Source organism: Melospiza georgiana, chromosome 6 (assembly GCF_028018845.1).
Source record: "Melospiza georgiana isolate bMelGeo1 chromosome 6, bMelGeo1.pri, whole genome shotgun sequence".
In the NCBI taxonomy this organism is placed as follows: domain Eukaryota; kingdom Metazoa; phylum Chordata; class Aves; order Passeriformes; family Passerellidae; genus Melospiza; species Melospiza georgiana.
Genome location: NC_080435.1, coordinates 59235102 through 59256210, shown reverse-complemented (window position 1 = coordinate 59256210; position 21109 = coordinate 59235102). Strand labels below are relative to the sequence as shown.

The 21109-nt window shown below is 49.6% G+C and overlaps 1 protein-coding gene across 2 annotated transcripts in view; it reads left to right on the top strand.

Moving 5' to 3' along the window:
* DAAM1 (dishevelled associated activator of morphogenesis 1) overlaps nt 1–21109 on the top strand; it is a 94224-nt gene that overhangs the window by 60576 nt on the left and 12539 nt on the right. Inside the window, exons 5-20 of one of the 2 annotated variants that reach the window (XM_058025769.1) lie at nt 419–490; nt 1884–1978; nt 3820–4153; nt 5318–5428; nt 5537–5640; nt 6031–6097; nt 6437–6554; nt 6679–6817; nt 7391–7449; nt 7779–7966; nt 8269–8574; nt 8671–8778; nt 13151–13180; nt 14479–14582; nt 19956–20040; nt 20813–20919. In XM_058025769.1, coding sequence (XP_057881752.1) covers nt 419–490; nt 1884–1978; nt 3820–4153; nt 5318–5428; nt 5537–5640; nt 6031–6097; nt 6437–6554; nt 6679–6817; nt 7391–7449; nt 7779–7966; nt 8269–8574; nt 8671–8778; nt 13151–13180; nt 14479–14582; nt 19956–20040; nt 20813–20919 — 2027 coding nt within the window. The remainder of the gene's footprint in view (nt 1–418; nt 491–1883; nt 1979–3819; nt 4154–5317; nt 5429–5536; nt 5641–6030; nt 6098–6436; nt 6555–6678; nt 6818–7390; nt 7450–7778; nt 7967–8268; nt 8575–8670; nt 8779–13150; nt 13181–14478; nt 14583–19955; nt 20041–20812; nt 20920–21109) is intronic. The other variant, XM_058025771.1, reaches the window with a different exon arrangement.

Here is a 21109-nt window from a genome sequence, read left to right as displayed (position 1 = left end):
GTCACATTTAAGCATTCTTCATTGCTTTTAAACATTTCCCCCCCGAGCATGTTCAAGGCTGTGCAGCCAAAGCTTCAAGGGCACTGTGGAGTTGAAACAAGAGAGATTTGGATGTAAAATTTCAGTCTGGTTTCCCTGAAGCTGATAATCACAAGACTGATGCAGTATCAGTGGGGCAGTGTTTGGTCACAGGCAGATGGTGTAATTGTATTTATGGCAGTTCAATAAATCAGGTAATGTTTGCATAGCTGGAGTCAGGGGGAAGCTCAGAATATAGAAAGTCACACTTACATTAACATAAAATAAAGCAAGAGCTCAGGGATGCTTCAGAAATGGTTGGTCATGAAGGGCAGGGAATGTTAATACTATTTTTTTACTAATCTGGCTTTGTTTCACTTTTTTTTTATCCCCTACGCAGGACCAGGAAGAAAATAAAGGAGCCACCAGCTGGCCAGAGTTCTACATTGATCAGCTGAATTCCATGGCTGCTGTGAGTATCCCTGGTGACTCTGAACCCCAGGTGGGGCAGCAGCAGGGTGGGGACAGTGCCAGCACTGTGCCTCAGAGGGTGGCAGTGTCACCTGTTACACCAACAGCTGCACAATGGAGATGTTCCTGCTGAACCTGGGTGTTCTGTGAGTCACAGGACCATGGGTGGGGTTTGGGTGGCAGTGTCACCTGTAACAGGTACAGCTGCACAATGGAGATGTTCCTGCAGCCCCTGGGGTGTTCTGTGCAGCCACAGTACCATGGATGGCTGGGGTTTGGGTGGCAGTGTCACCTGTTAGGTGACAGGTACAGCTGCACAATGGAGATGTCCCTACAGCTCCTGGGGTGTTCTGTTCAGCCACAGAACCATGGGTGGGGTTTGAGTGGGAAGGGACCTTAAAGGACATCCAGTTCCACCCCCCTTCCACCAGACCAGGTAGCTCCAAGCCCCATCCAGCCTGGCCTTGAGCAGTCCCAGAGGGATGAGCAGGGGCTGTGAGCCAGCAGGGAGTGTGCTGATCCCCCTGGGAAGGCAGGAACACCCAGTGCTGGCCATGGGCTGCCAGCCAGAAAGGGCCCTGAGCCTGAGCAGAGCTTGTGATCAAAGCCTGCCAGATGCCTGCAGGGTGGCTTTGATCTCCCTGACGTGCTGCTGAAGAGGAGCTGGGTTAAATGGAGGGGTCAGCACAGCTCCTCATATCTGCTGGGTCCCTTTTTGCCTCGGATTAGCCTCAGCCAGGGCTGGCAGGGCTCACCCTGACACCTCTGGGGGCCCAGCACTGCTGGGTGCTGCAGGAACCACTCAGGGAGCTGCTTTAGCTGTAGCTGTGCCTCATGCATGCCCAGGGAGCAGGCAGCCCTGGTGCAGGAGTCAAATCCCAGCCCCAGCCCCAGCTGGAGAGCAAAATCCAGTGTGGGAGATGCATCCTCTGCACACTGCCCCTGTCCCCAGCTGAGATCCACACTGCTGGGTTGCACTGGGAGACTTGGGAATGACAGGGCTGGCTGTTCACCATCCCCATGGCTTACTCTGGATGATCTCCAATAGCCTAATGCCTTTTTTGGGTGTCTTTTTTTACATTGTGGTGCCCCAAACTGCCTCCAGGACTCAAGGTGAGGCCACAGCAGTGCAGAGCAGAGCAGAAATTGTGTGGGGCTTGGAGGCAGTGCCTTCATCCCTCTGTCCCCATCCAGGCTGTCTCCTTGCAGAGCATGGAGTGGTTTTCCTCACAGCTCCTTTTCCCAAGTTCTGGGATTGCCATAAGGATTCCAGACTTCCAGGGTGGGTTTAGGATCCCCATGGCTTGGCACAGTGGGTGGTGGGCACTGCCACTGCCACTCCTTGGGCACACAGGGGGATTCCCCTTCTGATCTCTGCCTTCCTCCTTGCACAGAGAAAATCCCTGATCGCCTTGGAAAAAGAAGATGAGGAGGAGAGAAATAAAACAATTGAAAGTTTGAAGACTGCACTGCGGACAAAACCAATGAGGCAATTCCCTTTCCTTTTCCTTTCCCTTTCCTTTCCCTTTCCTTCCCCTTTCCTTCCCCTTTTCCCCTTCCCCTTTCCCCCTTCCCCTTTTCCCCTTCCCCTTTTCCCTTTCCCTTTCCTTCTTTGGATTTGAGTTCTCTACCAGAGCAGGGGTTAAATAGGAATATAAATGGGAGCTGTACAGGGTGAGAGAGGTGAGGACTCTGAGGCACTAACTGCCTTTTTTTTGTTTCACCAACTGCTTTTTTTTGTGTCACATTTTGTCATTTTGTTCCTTTTTCTTGGTCCTTTTAGTGACCAAGAGCCACCAGGACCTCCCTGTTTATTCAGGCAAATTAGGCAACTTTTTTATTTTTCCAAATTTTCCTTTGTACTGAACAGAATTTAAAAATTCCTTGAATATTTTTTTTCCAAGAAAACAACAATTTTTATTGGTCAGTTAGGACCTTTGTTTCAACTTCAGCTCCTCTTGCACTTTATAAGGGAGTAAAGTCACATGAATCTTCAGACTTTTATGAAATCGAAAACAATTTTTGATGGGAGGATAAATGAAGGCTGGGATGCTTTCTGAATGTCTGTAGCTTTTCCTAATTTCATTTTCTATGGAGTCTGCATGCACACTTTTGCAACACCTAAGGTGCCTCAGGTTGACATCTTCTGATGGGAATATGTTCCATTGGAAAATGCCTGACTTGCTTTGGTTATGGAAGAAACAAATTTACTATTGCTTGCAAATATCTTTCCCTTTTTCACCTGTGGTTGATGGTAAGAAATTCCCAGGGTCTGGGGTGAGCACCTGATTTCTGTGACACCTGGACCTTGTGGGTGCTTGTGGGACCTTTTAAGGATTGTATAAAGTTTCATGGTGGCCAGCCATGAAACTTTATAAAATCCTTAAAAGTGATGTTTGAGTGTTTTTTGAGGGATGCAGCAGGCTCTGCAGGAAATTTTACCTGTTGGAGCCACTTTTTCACCCAGGGAAGTGAACACCAACTTTCCTGTTGACTTTGGCTGGACGAAGAGCAGCTTTGAAGCAGAGAAAGCAGTTTCCCCTAAGCCTGCAATTACTCCTTTTGTTGCTGCCCATCAGCATGGCTTGTTTTGAATTAAAATCATCCCAGTGTTGGGATGTTCTTGGCTCATTTGCTTTCCAGCCTTTTGCCAAAGCAGAGGACACCCAGCCTGGGTGGCACTGGGCATGGGGGCCCTAAAATGCCTCAGCAGGATGCAGTGGGTCTGGTGAACCTGCCTGGGCACTGCCCTGTGTTTGCCCTGTCTGCTTTCTGTTCAGTGGTGTTGTAAATCATCATAAAAATCAGAAATCCCTTAAAATTGGGGAGGTGTGCCTGAGGAAGGAGAAGGGTGTGGATGGTGGGGCAGGAGAGGTGACATTGAGGTGTCTGCAGCTGATGAGGAGGTGACTTCAGGGCTTGGAATCTTCTTCCAGTTCAAAAATTGTCTCAAGACTCAGGTTGGTGTTTTTTGCAGAGTTACTGCCAACTTCCAGCCTCCATCCCGAGACTTGTGTTGGTTGCTGGGTTAGCTGGTTCTCTTTGAAATATCCTCACTCTGAGGAACCTTGTGCAGGTAGCACAGGCAACCAGGCACCAATTAAATTGATTTTTACACCCCCATGGTGTAAAAATCAATTTATTTGTGTCTGGGCCATGGGAATCCTTCAGGCTTTCTGATATCCATGAACAAGTATACAGGAAGGTTCTAGGTGTGGATCAACAGACTGTTTGGGGGTAAAAGGCCAAGTATAAATAAATAAATAAAAAATAAAGAAATAATAATGAATTTATAAATAATTATAAAGTGAAAACCCCCTTTTCTGGCAGGTTTGTGACCCGCTTCATCGACCTGGATGGCTTATCATGTATCCTCAACTTCCTCAAAAGCATGGACTATGAGACAGCAGAGTCTCGAATACATACCTCGCTCATTGGATGTATAAAAGCACTAATGAACAACTCCCTGGGCAGGGCCCACGTCCTGGCCCACCTGGAGAGCATCAATGTCATTGCTCAGAGTCTGAGCACAGAGAATATTAAGACAAAAGTGGCAGTGCTGGAAATCATGGGCGCCGTGTGCCTGGTTCCCGGTGGCCACAAGAAGGTACTGGAGGCCATGCTGCACTACCAGAAATATGCCAGTGAAAGGACTCGTTTTCAGGTAGGTGGGTGTGCTGGTTTTGGATGGGTAATTTCAGATTTTTACTAATTTTGAGATTTTTTTTTTTTTTTTGGTTAATGGATTAAAGAGTGTGATGGGTTTCGTGTTGGTTAATTATTGGTGTGTTTACTTCTTGTTGTGAGATAGGATTAGGTGAAAGGTACAGCAGGTTTAAAACTTTAAAGGGTATAAAAATTTTATTAATAAACTAAAAGGAAATAAGGAAAGTAATTAAAAGGAAAAAAGTGGTAGGAATTAAAATAAACTCTTCAGAGCACTTCACTCCACAGCCTTTTTTTTTTTTTTTTTCTTATTGATAATGGAAAGAAACAAAACCTACAATTTCTAGTCAGTTCATTATTTCTAAAATAGGGATTTTTTCAGTTTACTTAGGGAGAGAAGTTTTTTTGGTTTTGGTTTTTTTGTTTTTTTTTTTTTTTTTTGTTAATGTTATGGAGATTTTTTATAAGAGGGAAAAACCCAGTTATTTTGTGGTTTCTAATTTCTTCACTGATAACAGCTGTTTGGGGAGCCCTGTTATCATGAAGCCCCTCTTGTCTTCTACAAGTTTTCTTACAGTTTGTTGATGGGTTATGTTGATTTATGGGGTATTGTTTTCAAGATGAGTTGTTTAAAGCTAAAATTTTTCATTATTTATTTCTAAATCGGTTCCTTTATTTTAAATTTTGTTCCTTGGGAATGAAAAGTTTTTCATCACTTCCCTAGATTTCCTCCATTCCAAACCATGACAGTGGGTATCCACTCACCCCTCAGCCCCTGAAATTCAGCATTCCTGACCCTTTCTCCTCCTGAATATCTGAGTGGCAGCTTGCAAATGTTTTGTTATGGCTGTTTGCAAGTTGAAAAATCCAGAATTACCCCAGAGCTGTGTCTGATGAGACCTGCAGCTAAGCACGGAGGGAGGAAACAGTTATTTAAGGTGAAACTCACCAAAATAAAAGGCTTGTTTGTGCAGGGTCCCTGGGGTCAGAGCTCTGCAAGGCTGCAGCGTTGCTGGATGGGCTGGTGCTGGCCCAGATGGGTGCTGGGGTGGCCAGCAGCTGATGGAGCATCACCAGGAGCTGTTCCTGCCCGTGTTCCCTGGCTGTTTGGGCAGCACTGGGGCTGTCACAGGGCACTGAGCTGACCCCTTGTGTTTGGCAGACACTGATCAACGACCTGGACAAGAGCACGGGCCGGTACCGAGATGAAGTGAGCCTCAAGACAGCCATCATGTCCTTCATCAACGCTGTCCTGAGCCAGGGCGCAGGCGTGGTGAGCACCAGGGAGGCCTTGGGGTGTGCTTGGGGTGTTTATTTTATTCCAGTGAACTTTCTGAGGGTGTGCACCTTGCTGTGCTGAGCCCACACCTGTGCCTTGCAGGAAAGCCTGGATTTCAGACTGCATCTGAGATATGAATTCCTCATGCTGGGCATCCAGCCAGTCATTGACAAACTAAGGCAACATGAAAATTCAACCCTTGACCGGTGAGTAGGGACCCCCAGCACATTTGTGATTTTTGTCTGCTGCCCTTCCTTCAGGTGTTGGTCTAGAGTCACACCCCTTACAGAAATTCCTTGCTGTCTCCAGAGAGGGAGAAAAAAATTCCAACAGGGTTTTGCTGCATTATAATGTAGGGTTGAGTTGGGGAGGATGTGCCATCAGGGGTTCAGGGGATGCTGTCAGCACTCATCCACCTCTTCTCATCCCAAAAGGCTCCTTGCACATCCTGTAGTGATTAGGAGATCAGGGATGAAGGTCCACTTGGTGTTTCAAGCCCTCCCAGCGTCTGGTCCACTGACAAACTCATTGCCACATTTATATCTGCTTTTAACAGGTTCTTCTGGTTTAGTTTTTTTCCCCCTTTCTTTCCTCAGGCACTTAGATTTCTTTGAAATGCTTAGAAATGAAGATGAACTGGAGTTTGCCAAAAGATTTGAGCTGGTGAGTATGAATGCTGCTGATGCAGACACTGGCACTCACTGTCACAGTTAGTTTTAGCAGAGTGGTCAAAGGGACAAAGAGTGGTCTTCTGGATAAAATGTGGAGCTTGGAAGTCTTTCCTGTTGCTCTGCACTTCTGCAACATCTGTATGGAGCCTGCTTTAGCCCTTTTGTCCTTTGCCTGCCCAGCAGCTCTGTTTGCCCCTCATAGGGCACTGGGGTTAGTTTGTCTGTCAGTTTTGGGGTGGGGGTGACTCATGGGGTGTGGAGCTGAGACTAAGGGATCAGGAGGTGCTGTTGTGGCTGCAGTGGCCTGACCCTGCCTGTCTCCTGCCCACAGGTCCACATTGACACCAAAAGTGCAACTCAGATGTTCGAGCTGACGAGGAAGAGGCTGACGCACAGCGAGGCGTACCCGCACTTTATGTCCATCCTGCATCACTGTCTCCAGATGCCTTGTGAGTCCCAGGAGAGGCCAGGAAAGCCAGGGCTTGCTGGGGGCTTGGCAGCACAGCCCTCCTGCCCTGCAGTGTCACAGCCTGCCCTGTGCTCACGTCAGCCTGTCCCCTTCCTTCCCTGCAGATAAAAGAAGCGGCAACACCGTCCAGTACTGGCTGCTGCTGGACAGGATCGTGCAGCAGATTGTCATCCAGAGTGACAAAGGGCAGGACCCTGATGCCACTCCCCTGGAAAACTTCAACATTAAAAATGTTGTACGAATGTAAGCGCTCAAGGGTCACTGTTCCTTGCTGGTCACACATCACACAGTGGTGTTGCTGTCCTCGGTTGGACATGAGGCAGCATCCCTGGAGCTGTTGGCTTCGCCCCACCTTAGCAATGAAGCCCATCCCTTTTGTTAGACAGCACTTGCAAGTAATATTTGAGATTTAGGAGTTTTTGTGTGTTCTCTGATAAATTTTATATATTAGAGGCCATCAAATTGAATCCCATTTGAATTCTTCTGAACGATTGAGTTTTGAAGATGCGCATTTAGCACAATTTCACATATCTTTTATACGTCCCTTTTAAGCTCCATGGTGACAGAGTGACAATTAGCTATGGAGCTTGTAATAATTAAAATTGTTTATATGCTTTCTGATTTCTCTCTATGCCCTCTGCCCTGTAAATCTCTTCCTATCAGAAAAAAAAAATCTCCCCTCTCTGAGGGGAGACGCAGCAGAGCTGTTAGTTTGGAGCCCTAAATTCCACTTCCTCAGTCGTGTCCCTTGCTGGTGATGGTCTCCTGTTTGCTGTAGTAGGATTGTCTCACGTGCTACATCTCCTCTCCTTTTAGGTTAGTCAATGAAAATGAAGTCAAACAGTGGAAAGAGCAAGCAGAAAAAATGAGAAAAGGTGAGTGGTGGAGGAATACACAGTGTGAACTCTAATCTTGGCTAAACAGTTACCATATACATTTATTCATATGTTTATTTATACATATATCTGCAGGCTTTATTGAAGGGCTGAGATAGTGTCATGCCATGGGGCTGACATGAAAAATGGGCAAAGAAAATTATATTTTTTCATAGAGAGGCTCCAAAGGGGGTACTGAGGCACAGCACAGGCTCCTTTTTGCCAGCTGCAGCTTCTCTGCAGAGCAGTGTGGGGTTTAGCCCCCCATGGGCTGCTGTTGGCAAAAAGGAGTGTTTGTCACCCAAAGTGCTCTCCTGGGGCTGTTTCAGAGCACACAGAGCTGCAGCAGAAGCTGGAGAAGAAGGAGAGGGAGTGTGATGCCAAGGCCCAGGAGAAGGAGGAGATGATGCAGACGCTGAACAAGATGAAGGAGAAGCTGGAGAGGGAGTCCAGTGAGCACAAGCAGGTCAAGCAGCAGGTGGCAGATCTGACAGCACAGCTCCACGAGATGAGCAGGGTGAGACCTCAAACCTGCTCCTGTTGTGGGCCCAGTCCCTAATCCCCTGCACGTGCTGTGGGGTGATTCCAGGAGGCTCAGCTGCATGGGGGGACTGAGAAAGAGCTTGTTGGAAGAGCCAAGCCCTAGTGATGGGCTGATTCTGCCTCTCCGCTGCATTGAGCCGGGAGTGTTGAAGTCTTTGAATGCTTTGTTTTTTCCTAAAATTTAACCAAATTAATTAAAAATCAGCATGGGGGTATTTTTTAGGTGGTGTCCCCACCTCCATATGACCAGTCCCCATCCCTCTCTCTCTCTCCCAGAGGGCAATCTGTGCTGCCAGCCCTGGAGGACCTCCCATGCCACCAGGAGCACCTGGGGGCCCTTCGCCTTCTCCGACTCCCGGCTCCCTCCTGCCCCCTCCGCCGCCCCCCCCACTCCCAGGGGGGTGTCCCCCACCTCCTCCCCCACCTCCTCCTCCCGGGGGTCCCCCCCCTCCCCCTGGCCCCCCACCCCTGGGGGGGCTGATGCCTCCCCTTGGGGCACCCCCGGGCATGGCCTTCAAGAAGAAGAGCATCCCTCAGCCAACCAACGCCCTCAAGTCCTTCAACTGGTCCAAGCTTCCAGAGGTAAGCCGGGCAAAACTTTGGGCACTGAGGTGCTGGATGGTGGTGTGAGGGCAGTGGGTGAGGACCCCCACCTGCAATGCTCCCACTGTCTTGCAGAACAAGCTGGCAGGCACCGTGTGGACCAGCATAGATGACACAAAAGTGTTCAAAATCCTGGACCTGGAGGACCTGGAGAGGACATTCTCAGCCTACCAAAGACAGCAGGTAACAGCTGGCCCAGGGTGGGCACACCTGGGTGAGGTGCCACCATTGTGGGATCATGTGGTTTCGCTGGTGGTCCCAAAACACATCTCCCATCATTATTTCATACCAAAGCCATGTTGGCCAGATCAGCTCCATCTGCTTTGTCCCCTCATCCATGTACCAGAGCCTTGGTGTTGAGCTGTTCATGGCTCACTGTGCCTGATTCCACACACCTGACCATGTGCACCCTGAAGATGGATCACCAAAAAAACACACACACACACAAAAAAGAGACAGGGAGTGTTATAAAAATAACCCCCAGATGTGGCCACAGTTGGGTAATATTTTTGGATTGCTGTTAACAGCAACTTCTCCATGTGTCTGTATTGGGTGGAAAATTTCTATCCCTCTCTGGCCAAGAGGGACTAAGTTTTGCCCACATCTACCATGGGTGGGTCTCTTCTTTTTATTTTTGTAGTGAGCCAAGAGCAAAATGTGAGCTTTGAACAAATATCCCAAACCAAAATAATGTCATTGCAGGCAAAACTCTCTGCTTTTTAATCTCCTGCTCAAGCACTGCAGGCCCAGTTTGGAAGGCATCAAAGCACATGAAGAAAATTAGACACTTATTTTACCCCCAGGCAGGGTGAAAATGGGAAGAAGTGTTTCAAGAAGGCAGGAGAAAAAGCAAGGAGAGAGGCTGAAAAAGGATAAAAAGGATGTTCACGTGCTGAACACCTGGCTGTGTTCCTGGGAGGAGAGAGCAGCTTGTCTCCTTCGTGCCAGGCCCAGCCAGAGGGATGGTGCCAGGAAGGAGTGGACCAGACCCATTAAGCTCATTAGGCAGTGTGAGAGTTTAATCTGTTCCAGAGGCTAATTGAAGGAAAGATCAGGGTGGATTAGAGCAGGGCAAATATCAAGAGTAACCCACCAGCAGTACGTGCTGCCTGCCCCGGTGTTTTGGGAAGAGGTGACCACAGCAATGTCTCCTTCTCCTGGCATTTTTTGAGCTTGACTCATTCCTACTGGAGGGCATGTCTGAGGACAAGGGATGGAAATGGAAGAGGAGCAAGAATAGAAACCTGAGTGTCAGCAGGATGGTTTGCCCTCGGGCCCCAGCCCATGAGTCACCTGGTGTGATGAGGATTATTGCCAGGCAGGAATTTAAAAATAATTTGGCTTGGCTGAGGTCCTGCTGGGTGAAGTGGCTGGGTAGGTTTGGGGCCAGGAGGAGCAGGGAGATGGTGCTAGGAGAGCTGTGACATGGGATGAGGACCAGAAGGGAGCTGAATGGAGGAGCCAGGAGCTGTGGTGGGACTGGCAGAAGATGCTGTGAGAGCATCTGAAAGGCAGATGGGAAAGACAAGGCAAAATCCCACCTGTGAGATGCTGCTGGGGCTGGAGCTGCCCTTGGGGACGTTGTGCACAAGTTCCTTGTGGTCATTGTGTGTCAGTGGAGCCATGGGACACATCTGGGGGCTGGAGCTGCCCTTGGGGACGTTGTGCACAAGTTCCTTGTGGTCATTGTGTGTGAATGGAGCCATGGGACACATCTAGGGGCTGGAGCTGCCCTTGGGGATGTGATGCACAAGCTCCTTGTGGTCATTGTGTGTGAGGGTAGCCATGGGACACATCTGGGGGCTGGAGCTGCCCTTGGGGACGTTGTGCACAAGCTCCTTGTGGTCATTGTGTGTCAGTGGAGCCATGGGACACATCTGGGGGCTGGAGCTGCCCTTGGGGACGTTGTGCACAAGCTCCTTGTGGTCATTGTGTGTCAGTGGAGCCATGGGACACGTGAGGGATGTGTTTGTCCAGCTAGGACTCCCCAGGGTGCTCCCAGTGTTAGTCCCAGGATGGAGAGGGGGTCATGGCTCTGCAGCCAGCAGCAGGATATGGGGCTAGATGTGCTCCATGAGATCAGGAGAAGTGGAGATATTCTATCTAGGCTGGTTGAGTGGAACGTTCCCTGCCCATGGTTGCGCTAGAGGATCTTTAAAGTCCCTTCAGCCCCATGTGTTCTGTCACACATGCAAACCACAGGGCTCTGTGTACATGGAGGGGGGCTGGGGCAGTGAACAGCCTGTCCCTGAGGCACAATGAACTCATAATAATGGTTTCACAACTCCCAGCATTTCCAGGCTCTAGCAAAACTTGGTTTCTGTCACGAAGAAGCAAGGGAGGAGCAGGGCTCTCCCTGCCTGTTCCCTGTCTGGAGCCACTTGCTCAGTGGTGATGCCTCTCCCTTGTCCTGGATCACAACATCCCCAGGACATGGGGCATCAGGGGCTGCCTGTGCCCATGCCCCCAGACAAAGCAGGGCTCTGAAAATGCCTGGTCAAGGGCTGCATCCCTGTGGCCCTGCCCCAGCAGGCAGAGGTGTGTGCAGTGCACGGAGCTCTCTGACCCCCCCAGGGTGGCTGCTGTGGGGCTGCCTGTGCTGGCATTTGTCTGGTTTTGCTGCCAGAGTGCCTGGGAATCCCAAAGTGCTGCACACACCCGAGGCTTTAACCATGTACTTAATTTTAAGCATCTCTTTAAATGTTTTTTCCCACATCACAGGCTGGGATGTAAATGCAGGCTATTAGCTGAGCTCTGCAGCTTTTGGGAAGGGCCCTTTCCATGTGGGGAGGACAGGAACCCTCTGGGCTTCCTGGGGCTCATCCCTGCCTCATGAAGCTGCTAGGAGAGCCTGTAGCTTCCCAGCTGAGGCTCTGCAGATGTCCCTGTCCCCAGAGAAGGTCTGAGCCCTGCAGCTGTACAGAATATCAGCATTTACAGAAAATCCAACAGGAGTTTTTGGCTGTGGCATGAGAACTGGCAGCAGGGTGTGCATGTAGTGATGGAGAAAGGCAAGTCCAGGACCATCAGGGCTTAAACTACACAAGGGTTGGTGCCTCTGTCAGGGATGTCTTGAGAGTCTTCCTGGGGGTAGAGGCTGGGAGTGATGTTGATAAGCAGCAGTGACACAGCCAGGGCAGTTCTGGCAGGTCCTGCAGCAGTGAGTGATGTAAAAGAGTCAGGGCCAAGTGGAAAAAAAATATGTGTTGTTGAAGCAGGGGCTTAGCAGTGAGCTGGGAAAGAATTCATCTCCCAAAAAAGGATGAAGGAAGGAAAGGCTCCAGCTCCTCTGTGCAAGGGAGAGTGACCTGTGCAGGGGCCAGGGACAGCAGGGCTGGGAATTGTTTGTGGGGATGGTGGCAGCGCATTTAAAGCTGCTCCTCCTTACACCATCCTGCAGCAGGGGCTGGATCACAGCTCCTGTGAGGGACAGGGGCAGGGATGAGGCTGGTTTGAGGCCTTTTTGTAGTGAACCTTTTCTCTGCCTTAATGCATGAGGAGCTCTCCCTTTCCTGGAGCAGAGAAAGCCACCATGTCCTCCCTGTCCAGCAGCCTGGAGCAAGTCTGAGCATCGTGGGGCAGGTCTGAGGGCTGAAATGGAAGGAAGAGCTTCTAATCAGGGACCAGTTAAATGAAAATAAAGATACCCACTGCAGCTTGTGGGTGTGCTTTGTGCCTGTCCCACAGATGAGACTGCTGGGTAGAGATTGATTAGTGAAACACTGATCCTTAGCCTTAACTGAACCAGAGACTTTTAGCCACAAGATTCTTGATCAGCAGAGCTCAGCCAAGGGGATGGGGAAGGAAAACTGTGTGTGTGTGTGTGCACATGTGTGTGGTGCCAGCTCTACTGCACCTGCTTCCAGCCTGCTGGGGAGGGACATGCTGCTGGTGGGCATTGGGGCCAGGCTGCTGAGCCCTGCAGAAGCAGGGAGGAGGAGGAGGAGGAGGATGAGAACTCGAGGGGAAGCATGTTGCTGTGGCCACTGGTGAAGTTCTGCTGCGGCCAGATTTGCTGCGGGATGCGCCTCTCCTCATTTCCACTCACAAGCCCTGTTTTTCCTGGCACTCACATTGGCATTTCAGTCCCTCAGATGTGCAGGAACCAGCAATTTTCCTCCAGGCACGGCAGGCTGAGCAGTGCTGTGCCTTTGGGCCAGTAGCAGGACTTGGCCAGCATCCTCCCACCTCATCCCATGTCCCCTCCTCACCCCTGTGCACAACGTGCCTCAGCCTCATCCCTTCATGGAGCCTCCTCTTCATCAGCTCTGCCCTCCTGCACATCCCATAAACCACATTTTCACCTGCATCTCCCCTATTTTAGCACTGGGACCTCCAGGTGCCTCCTCTTCATCAGCTCTGCCCTCCTGCACATCCCATAACCCACATTTTCACCTGCATCCCCCCTATTTTGGCACTGGCACCCCCATGCTGCCAAACCTCCCTCATATTGCACATTTCCCTTTGCTGTGCTTCAGTTCCCTCTGGTTTTGCTGAGATCACTGAACTGCATGTGTTTTTACTGCCTTTTTCCATGCTTCTGCTATGGCTGTAGGACTTCTTTGTGAATGGTAGCTCCAGACAGGTAAGTGAGCACCTGCAGGAGTGTGATGTGGGGCTGGGGACAGGGACATGGGGACACGTGGCTGCTTCTGAGGGGGGTTCATGTGTGACAAACGGGGTTGAATCAGAGAGGTGCAAAGATCACCAGAAGGAGCAGCTTGAAAGTTGCTGCTGGGGAGGCTGGTAAGGCAGAACCCACCCTCGCTGCTGTCTGGCCTGAGGTGAAACCAATGTCTGAGTACAGGAGTTGGATTTTTAACTCCACAGAGAAGCTCCTAACTCCTAACCCTGAGCAGTATTTGTTTTCAGAAGATGGAAATAAACCCACAGGTGGAAGCTCTCTGCTTGGTCAGAGCTTACAAGGCACATGAGAGGGGCAGCTGGTGCTGGGTGACTTGGGGCTGCTGTTCCATCCCCTGCCTCTCTTCCCACTTCTCATATCTGCATGTTTTCTTCGTTGAAACAAGAAAATGAGTAAAAGAATTGTAATTTCAGAGCTCACTCTCAGCCCTTGCAGTGGCCATGTGCCAGGTCTCCTTTAGTGTGGATCTGTAACGTTCAGGACCTTGCAGCTCCAGATTGTGTTCCTTCCAGAAGGATTGAATAGCCAGCTTTTAATTGATTAACCTCACTAAAATATGCAATATGGTAAATTAAAACCTGGGGCAACATGAACTCCTCGGGCAGCCCTACAAAGCTGCTGTTGTGTAGGTCTGCCCATTTGCCCACAACCACAGCATTGTTACTCATCTGTAGGTAAAGTGTTTAAGCCACTTAGGAGATACAGGTGCTTATTCCACACCAATTCCTGCTTTCAAGTCCCTTATTTTGGGAACATTTCACTGTAAAAGCTGCTGGTTGCTTTTGCAAGTCTGACAGCATGTATTAGTTAGCTGGCTCAGGAGGGCTGATGCATGAAGGGTGATCACAGATGTTTGGAGCAGGGGTGAGGAGCAAGAGCGATGCTGAGTGTGTGCAGCAGCCCATAGTGAAATCCTCCATGCCAGGGTTTAATGAAGTATCACAAGTATGTATGCTGAGAAAGCCAGCCTTTATTTATTCAGCAGCGCCCCTGTGTTTGCAGATTTTTAAATCTTCCCTGTCTGAGAAAATATTTACATTTCTAACCAGTGGCTTCAAAGCCAGCTCTGGTTTATGAAATGACTTTCTGTGTTTCAGTCACAGGCGAGGGGTTTTACCCATAACCTGTGGTGCCTCTCCTGATTTATGGGGCCCACTGTGTATCACACTGAGAGTACTAAATGTCCTTGCTGCTCCATGGCTCTTCTCCAGGCTTTTTTTCTTCTTATTTTCTCGTAGAAGGAAGATGCCATCGATGACACGTTGAGTTCCCGGCACAAAGTCAAGGAGCTTTCTGTCATAGATGGCAGGAGAGCTCAGAACTGCAACATCCTCCTCTCCAGGTATGGTTCAAGCCTTGCTGTGGGGAGTGGGGTGTGATGGTGTTCACAGGGGTCCAAGGATGAGGGAAGAGCTGAGGATCTGACTCCATGTTTCACAAGGCTTGATTTTTTATTTTATTATATATATTATATTAAAACTATACTAAAAGAATAGAAGAAAGGATTTCATCAGAAGGTTAGCTAAGAATAGAAAAAGAAGGAATTATAACAAAAGTTTCTGTCTCAGAGTCTGAGCCAGCTCACTGTGATTTGCCATTAATTAGAAACAACTCTATGAGACCAATCACAGATGCACCTGTTGCATTCCACAGCAGCAGATAACCATTGTTTACATTTTGTTCCTGAGGCCTCTAAGCTTCCCAGGAGGAAAAATCCTAAGGAAAGGATTTTTCATAGAACATGTCTGTGACAGTGGGGGGATGCTTAATACCCTGCCCTGAGCTGCCCTGAGTGTGCTCCTCATCCCTGGTTGATGACAGGAGCCAGTGCAGCAGGAGAGCAGTGACACCTGAACCCAGCTATAGCCTTACAGCCTCAGGGTGGGGTGACTGGAGGGGGGACAGTGCCATTGAGGGGGTATGTGGCCATTTGGTGTCCCTGGAAAGCCCTCAGGGAGCTGGGATAGCTGGGACACCCAGTGAGCTTTCACAGGAGGTGGAAGGGGGTTGATTTCACCTCTTATCTTTCTCAGCCTGGGTTTTGTTTGCTCCTTGCTGGTGGTTGAAGAGGGCTTGTCTGGGCTGGGGAAGTGCTGGGTGTCAGCAGGAGCAGCAGTAATTCAGGCAGGACCTTGCTGCCCACATCTGAATTTTGGGAAGGGGATGTTCCCCTCCTACAGCTGCCCTGCTGGTCTGACAGCCTCCCTCACACTCCTCACCAGGCAGGCTTAACACTGCTACCAGCAATTTAATCTGATCCCCAAATGGCTGCCAAAATTATAAAAATCGCTTTGGCAAGATAAACTGCACCAATAAGACTGAATTTCCTGAGAAAAGGGAAACCAGGTTTTGGTGGTCTGAAAAGGATGAGCTGTCAGTGTAGCTACTTGTGAAAAAACACCCAAAGAGCAGCAGAAAATGCCATTTGTTTCTGACTCACACAGCAAAAAATAAACCCACCATCAGTAAAATTTAAAAATATTCACTCTGCTGTCTGGAGGCACAGAAGCTTCTGTGCCACCCAGGACTGTCCAGGATGCAGCAGCATGGCTGGCAGGTTGGCTTTGCAGCTGAATTCAGTATTTTCCCAGCCTGTGGGTTCTGTCTGGTTCTTCCAAGTGGAGATGGTGCCTTGTCTGGGCAGCCCAGCTGATTTCCTTCCCTGGAAAGCTTGGAGAGGCTGATGCCTGCAAAACAAAACCCAGCTGGGTGGGTACCTCAGCCCCTGGTGCTTTTCCCAGAGGTGGCTGGCAGCCTGTGGGCAGTGAGAGTGCCACAGCATTTGGGGGTAAAGCTGCCCTGGTTTTGGCTGGCTCTGCTCTGGGCTGCTTCTGGGGATTTTTGTGCTTCCTAGCAGTGCAAATAAAAAAGGATGATGATGAAAGGAGAGTTTAAAGCAGGCAAATGAGTGTGTCTGTGGCAGGCAGCTATTAGCAAGTAAAACGATGGGATTTGGGGCTGAGCTGCTCCTGGCATTGGTAGGCTGAGCGTGGAGTGGGTTTAGGTGTGATTCAGCCAGAGGTTTAAGTGTATATTTGGAAGCTAAGCACACAAATAGGTCCTTCAGTGGGAAGGGGAGAGACCCAAGCACTCAGCTTCAAAGGCATCTTGCACATCCTACTGAGTGAAGGTCTCAATTTCATCTCACCAGCAAACTCTTCCAAGAAAGCAGTGGCTGGAAATAAATTGCCAGTAACTAATCCCACAAAAAGGGCAGGATGGAGGTTGCTGCCTGCCTGCCTTTCCCTGTGGGCCAGTTCCTGGGGGAGAAGCAGGACCAGACTTGCTCTGCAAGGTGGTCCTCAGGCCTCTATGTGGCTTTTCCCAGGCCCATGCTCATGCAGGGATGTGTGGCTTTGAAGCTGCAGTGACTTGCCCCCGATGCTGCTTTGGAGTTCATCCCATGGTACCCCCAGGACCACAAGTGAGCTTCTCTCCCCAAAATCCCTTTGGGTGGTTTGATGCTAGGTGTCTCAGAGGTGGTGTAGGGATAAAGCCCAAGCATCCTTTTAGCATTCTCAGGTCCAGCTCCTGCATCTCCAGCACTCTCTGTGTATTACTGGGCAAACCCTTCTGCAGCTGCCATCCCAAAGCTGGGCTGAGCAGTGGATCCCTGGTCCCAGATGTTCCAAAGGGACTGGTCTGGCAGCTGGGCTGCTGCTGTCTCACCTTGCATGGCCGCCGTGGGGCTGAGCAGACTTTCACATGTGAAAGGAGCTGCAGGCTTGGCCCCTGCTTTAGCCCAGACATTTGTGAGCTCACCAGGCATTGTCTGGCTCGCAGCGTGGAAAGATTACAGCCACTGAGATACTTTATCTCTCTCTGTAGATTTATTTTTTTGCCTGTTTGCCTTGCTTTGGGAGAAATTACTGCGCAGTGAGATCACTGGATTTTCCTCCAGCTTGTAATGCAGCACAAGAACATTTTTAACACTTGCTTTTTCCTCCTGTGCTTTGGAGAAGGCTTTGCTGATGTCAGTGCCTCACCGTGTCTCCCTCTATGAACCCACCACGTCCTTGCTTTTGCTCCCTGTGCATGGGTGTGTATTTTTAGCCCTGCTTTCTGCCAGATGCAAACCCACCCCTCTCTCCATCCTTTTCCTGCTGTGAATGGCTCATTTGATTCCCCTCTCCCAGCATTTTTTTTCCCCCTCAAATCAATGTGGCTTTTCAGGAGGGGCGCGTCCCTTTCCTGGCAGAATTTGTTTTTCCCCTTCACACTTATTACATCCTCCACGGGGTCTGACAAAAGCAGCCTGGGCTGGTGAGCTGTCACCTCTCATTGCCAGGCTGCTGCCTCTAAATCCCTGTGACAGCAAGTCCTGTGACCCCGTTCCTCTCAGACGGCTCGCCTTCGACAGCTGCTGCCAACAATGATAATTATTGTGGTTATAGATAAGCTTCTAGCTTTCACTGGCCCCTTTCCCATCAAATTGTCTGAGAAGCTGTTTTCTTCTTGCTCTCTGCTGATGCAGAGAGCAGGCTCTTGTTCTTGGCACTGGATTGTGATGATTCCTGAGAAAAGTTTGGTTGTTTTTTTTTTTTTTTTGTCCGACCTCTTTCTTTTTAAATGCATTTTTATTGTTGACTGTGCTTTCAATGAGCAAGGGCTTAAAAAGTCACCCTCGTCCTCCCCCGCCCTCCTGGAGATATCATGGTACTTTTCTGTGCTTTTTAGGTGTTTGCTGTGGATGGGGAGTAGCTGCCTAAGCACCCCCTTCTCCCAGGAGCATTTGTGCCTCCCCAAATACCCAGATCCAGCCAATGTCTGCTTTCCATCAGGGTGGAGACTGGTGTTGGTGGTCTGAGCATTCCTGTTTCTGCTTGGGTGTAAAAGTTCTCCTGCAGTTTCACATCCCACCTCAGATCATGTCCCATCCTGGCCAATTCCATTGTAGGGGACAGTAGGGTGACCCCAGGATGTGGCTGCTTGTCACTGCAAGCAGCAGAGGGGATGTTTTCCAAGGATTCTGGATTTGTTCCTTGTATGATGACCCCAGCAATTGTCTTGGCCTCTGCTCAGTGCCTTTGAGGTAGATTTTAATTCACTCCCTAATTAGCAGACCCTCTCTGGGGTGCTCCCTTGAGGAGGAGGCCAGAGAGGACTGAGTGCAGGATGAGAAACATGGGCTCATAAGGAATGAAGATTTACTTGCCAGGTCTGTAAGATGCACCTGTCTCAATAAAGCTAATCCTTTACTTCCAGTCTTGAGCAAAATATCCCAAGCCAAACCAAGCTCTTGCTACCCTGGCCTTAGAGACCAGAACCCTTCCTGTATCAGCTTTAGCTTCCAGAAGCCAACTCCACAGTCTCAGTCTGCTCCCTGCAGAGATGTGGGGGTGAAAAACCCCCTCCTTGTTTAATTACTCAGAGTGATCAAGTCAGCTCCCCATCTTCTGTTTGAGCTGCTGATCAGGTTGACTTCCAAGGTCTCACGTCCTGCTCTAGGGTGTGTTTCTGCATTCAGCTCATTCCTTTGAGCCACATCCAGTGTTCCAGCATCACTTGGCAGCACTGATCACTGATACATGGGGTTCCTCAAACAGGTCTTTTCAACTCTGTGGTTTTTCCCTGCGTGCAAGTACAGGGAATTACATTTTTTAAGCTGGGTCTGTTGCAATGGCTTTAACCATGACTGCACGCCATGAGAGAGAGAGAGAGAGCATGTAAATGGAGTTGCAGGAGTTTCTGGGCTTTCCCTTTATTTAATTTAGATTATTTTATAGACCACAACGCAAAGAATAAGAAAAATACGTGTGGTTTTGCAATCAAAGTCCTTGCAGGGAGCGGTTCCTTGCAGTCAAATTAAAGTGTAATTAATGGCTGCTGCAGCCCAGGAGGAGCTGAGGGCGTCTCTCCATCTCTCTGTTGCCTCAGCTCAGTGTGGGCTGCTGGCAGAAAGATCCCTGCCAGGAAAAGCCAGCCTGGTGCTGCTTGCTGTGACGCAGTGGTCTGTGGTTTTGGAAATCTCCAATTTGAGGCTGCATTTTCAATTCCTGTTAGGTGAAGGAGAGGAAGAAAAAGGTGGAGTAGAGGCTGTTTTCCAATATCTTACACTTCCAAGAGCATTGAATCCCTACCCTTCCAAAGAAAACCAAACTGATGGGTTTCCTGGGATGCTGAACATCCGCTTGCCCAAATTTTGGATTTCTTTCTAATTTTTTCCTAGAGGAAGACTCCAGCCAAAGGTGGTGAGGAAAAATGTGAGAGACAATGCTTGAATCCAAGAACAGGAGTGGAAATTGGCCAGATTGTCCTTAAGGGTTGTGGCAGTGGGTTCAGGAGCAGTGCTGAGCTGCACTCCTGAGCCTGGGCTGGGCTCTCTTCCCTGTGGGAATGTGACCTCAGTGGCCCTGTGGCCTTTGGGGTGCTGGAACTGCAGGAGCAGCATTGCTATGGGCAGGAGTTACATCTGAAAGTTGTATGTTTAATGTACTGCTTACAATCCTTACTTAAAGTACTGTTAAACAGGGAAATAGGGAATGGCAGTGTGGGGAGAGGGAGTTGGTTTGGGGGGTTTGACCCCCTGTTTGCAGCAGGGCCGGGGCTGTGCTGAGCCTTGGCAGAGCATGATCCTACCACATTTGTCACACATCCTCCTTCATATCATGCTGGATAGAGCTGTTTGTGATGCTGCTGCTGCTGCATAGGTGTGTAAGGAATCTCTCCCTGACTGCTGGGCTGGGAATAACTCTCCTTTCCCTCCACCTCCCAGGCTGAAACTCTCCAATGACGAGATCAAGCGAGCGATTTTGACGATGGACGAGCAGGAGGACCTCCCAAAAGACATGCTGGAACAGGTGGGCAGAGTGTCTCCTGCTCCTCTGTGGCTGCCTCATGCTGGGACAGTGCTGTGCTTGGGACCAAAAGCACAGCTTGTGCTGGACCCTAGATTTTTTACCAGACACATGTTGAAAAGGCACCCAGGTGGGCGGGAAAGCAGCTTGGTTGTGGCATCCCTGCTGGGAGCAGCATGGCCCCCATGTGCCATTCCTGTACTTGGGTCTGCCCTGGAACCTTGAGGTGGGGCCATTTCACCTTTTTGTGGCTGCAGCTTGAAGTTTGTGCTCCGTAGTGGTTTATTTTTGAAAGGTTTGACAGTGTTTTTGCAGTCCTCAAAAGGGGAATCCCATTTTCACTCCCTCTGAATCCCTTTGGAGGCATATTATTCACCTGTCCTTAAAGCTGAGCTGGTAATTGCACTTTGAGCAGAGATGTGGGAGGATTCATTTCACAAAATTTCCATCTGCTAATAAGTAGAGTTGCAGCAAATGGGAGTCCCTGACTGACACCTCCTCTGTCAGAGCTGATGTTGAAACCTCCTTGGAGCAGACTTAATTCATTTGTTGTAAAAGCTGAGTGATGGCAGGGCAGAGGCAGGAGAGACACTGACGTGATGGAGTAACGTGAGGAAGGTCACAGGGACAGCAATAACACTTATTTCACAGGTGCCTTGGGGTCACTGCCTGTACATGCTGAAAAGGTGTTAGACTTGAGGAAATAAATCACTTTTTAGCTCCTGAAAATGTGTACATGGGTCTCATATCCACTGCTGCGCTTTTTCCTTTTCAGCTCCTGAAGTTTGTTCCTGAAAAGGGAGACATTGACCTGCTGGAAGAGCACAAGCACGAGCTGGACCGCATGGCCAAGGCTGACCGGTTCCTCTTCGAAATGAGCAGGTTGGTGCCTCAGGGGACACATTGGAAATGAGCAGGTTGGTGCCTCAGGAGACACATTCTGGCCATTGGGAATGAGCAGGTTGGTGCCTCAGGGGACACATTCTGGCCATTGGGAATGAGCAGGTTGGTGCCTCCGTGTCTTGGTTTGGAAAGACAGGAGTCTGCTGAGGAAGGCAGGAGCCTCCCCTGA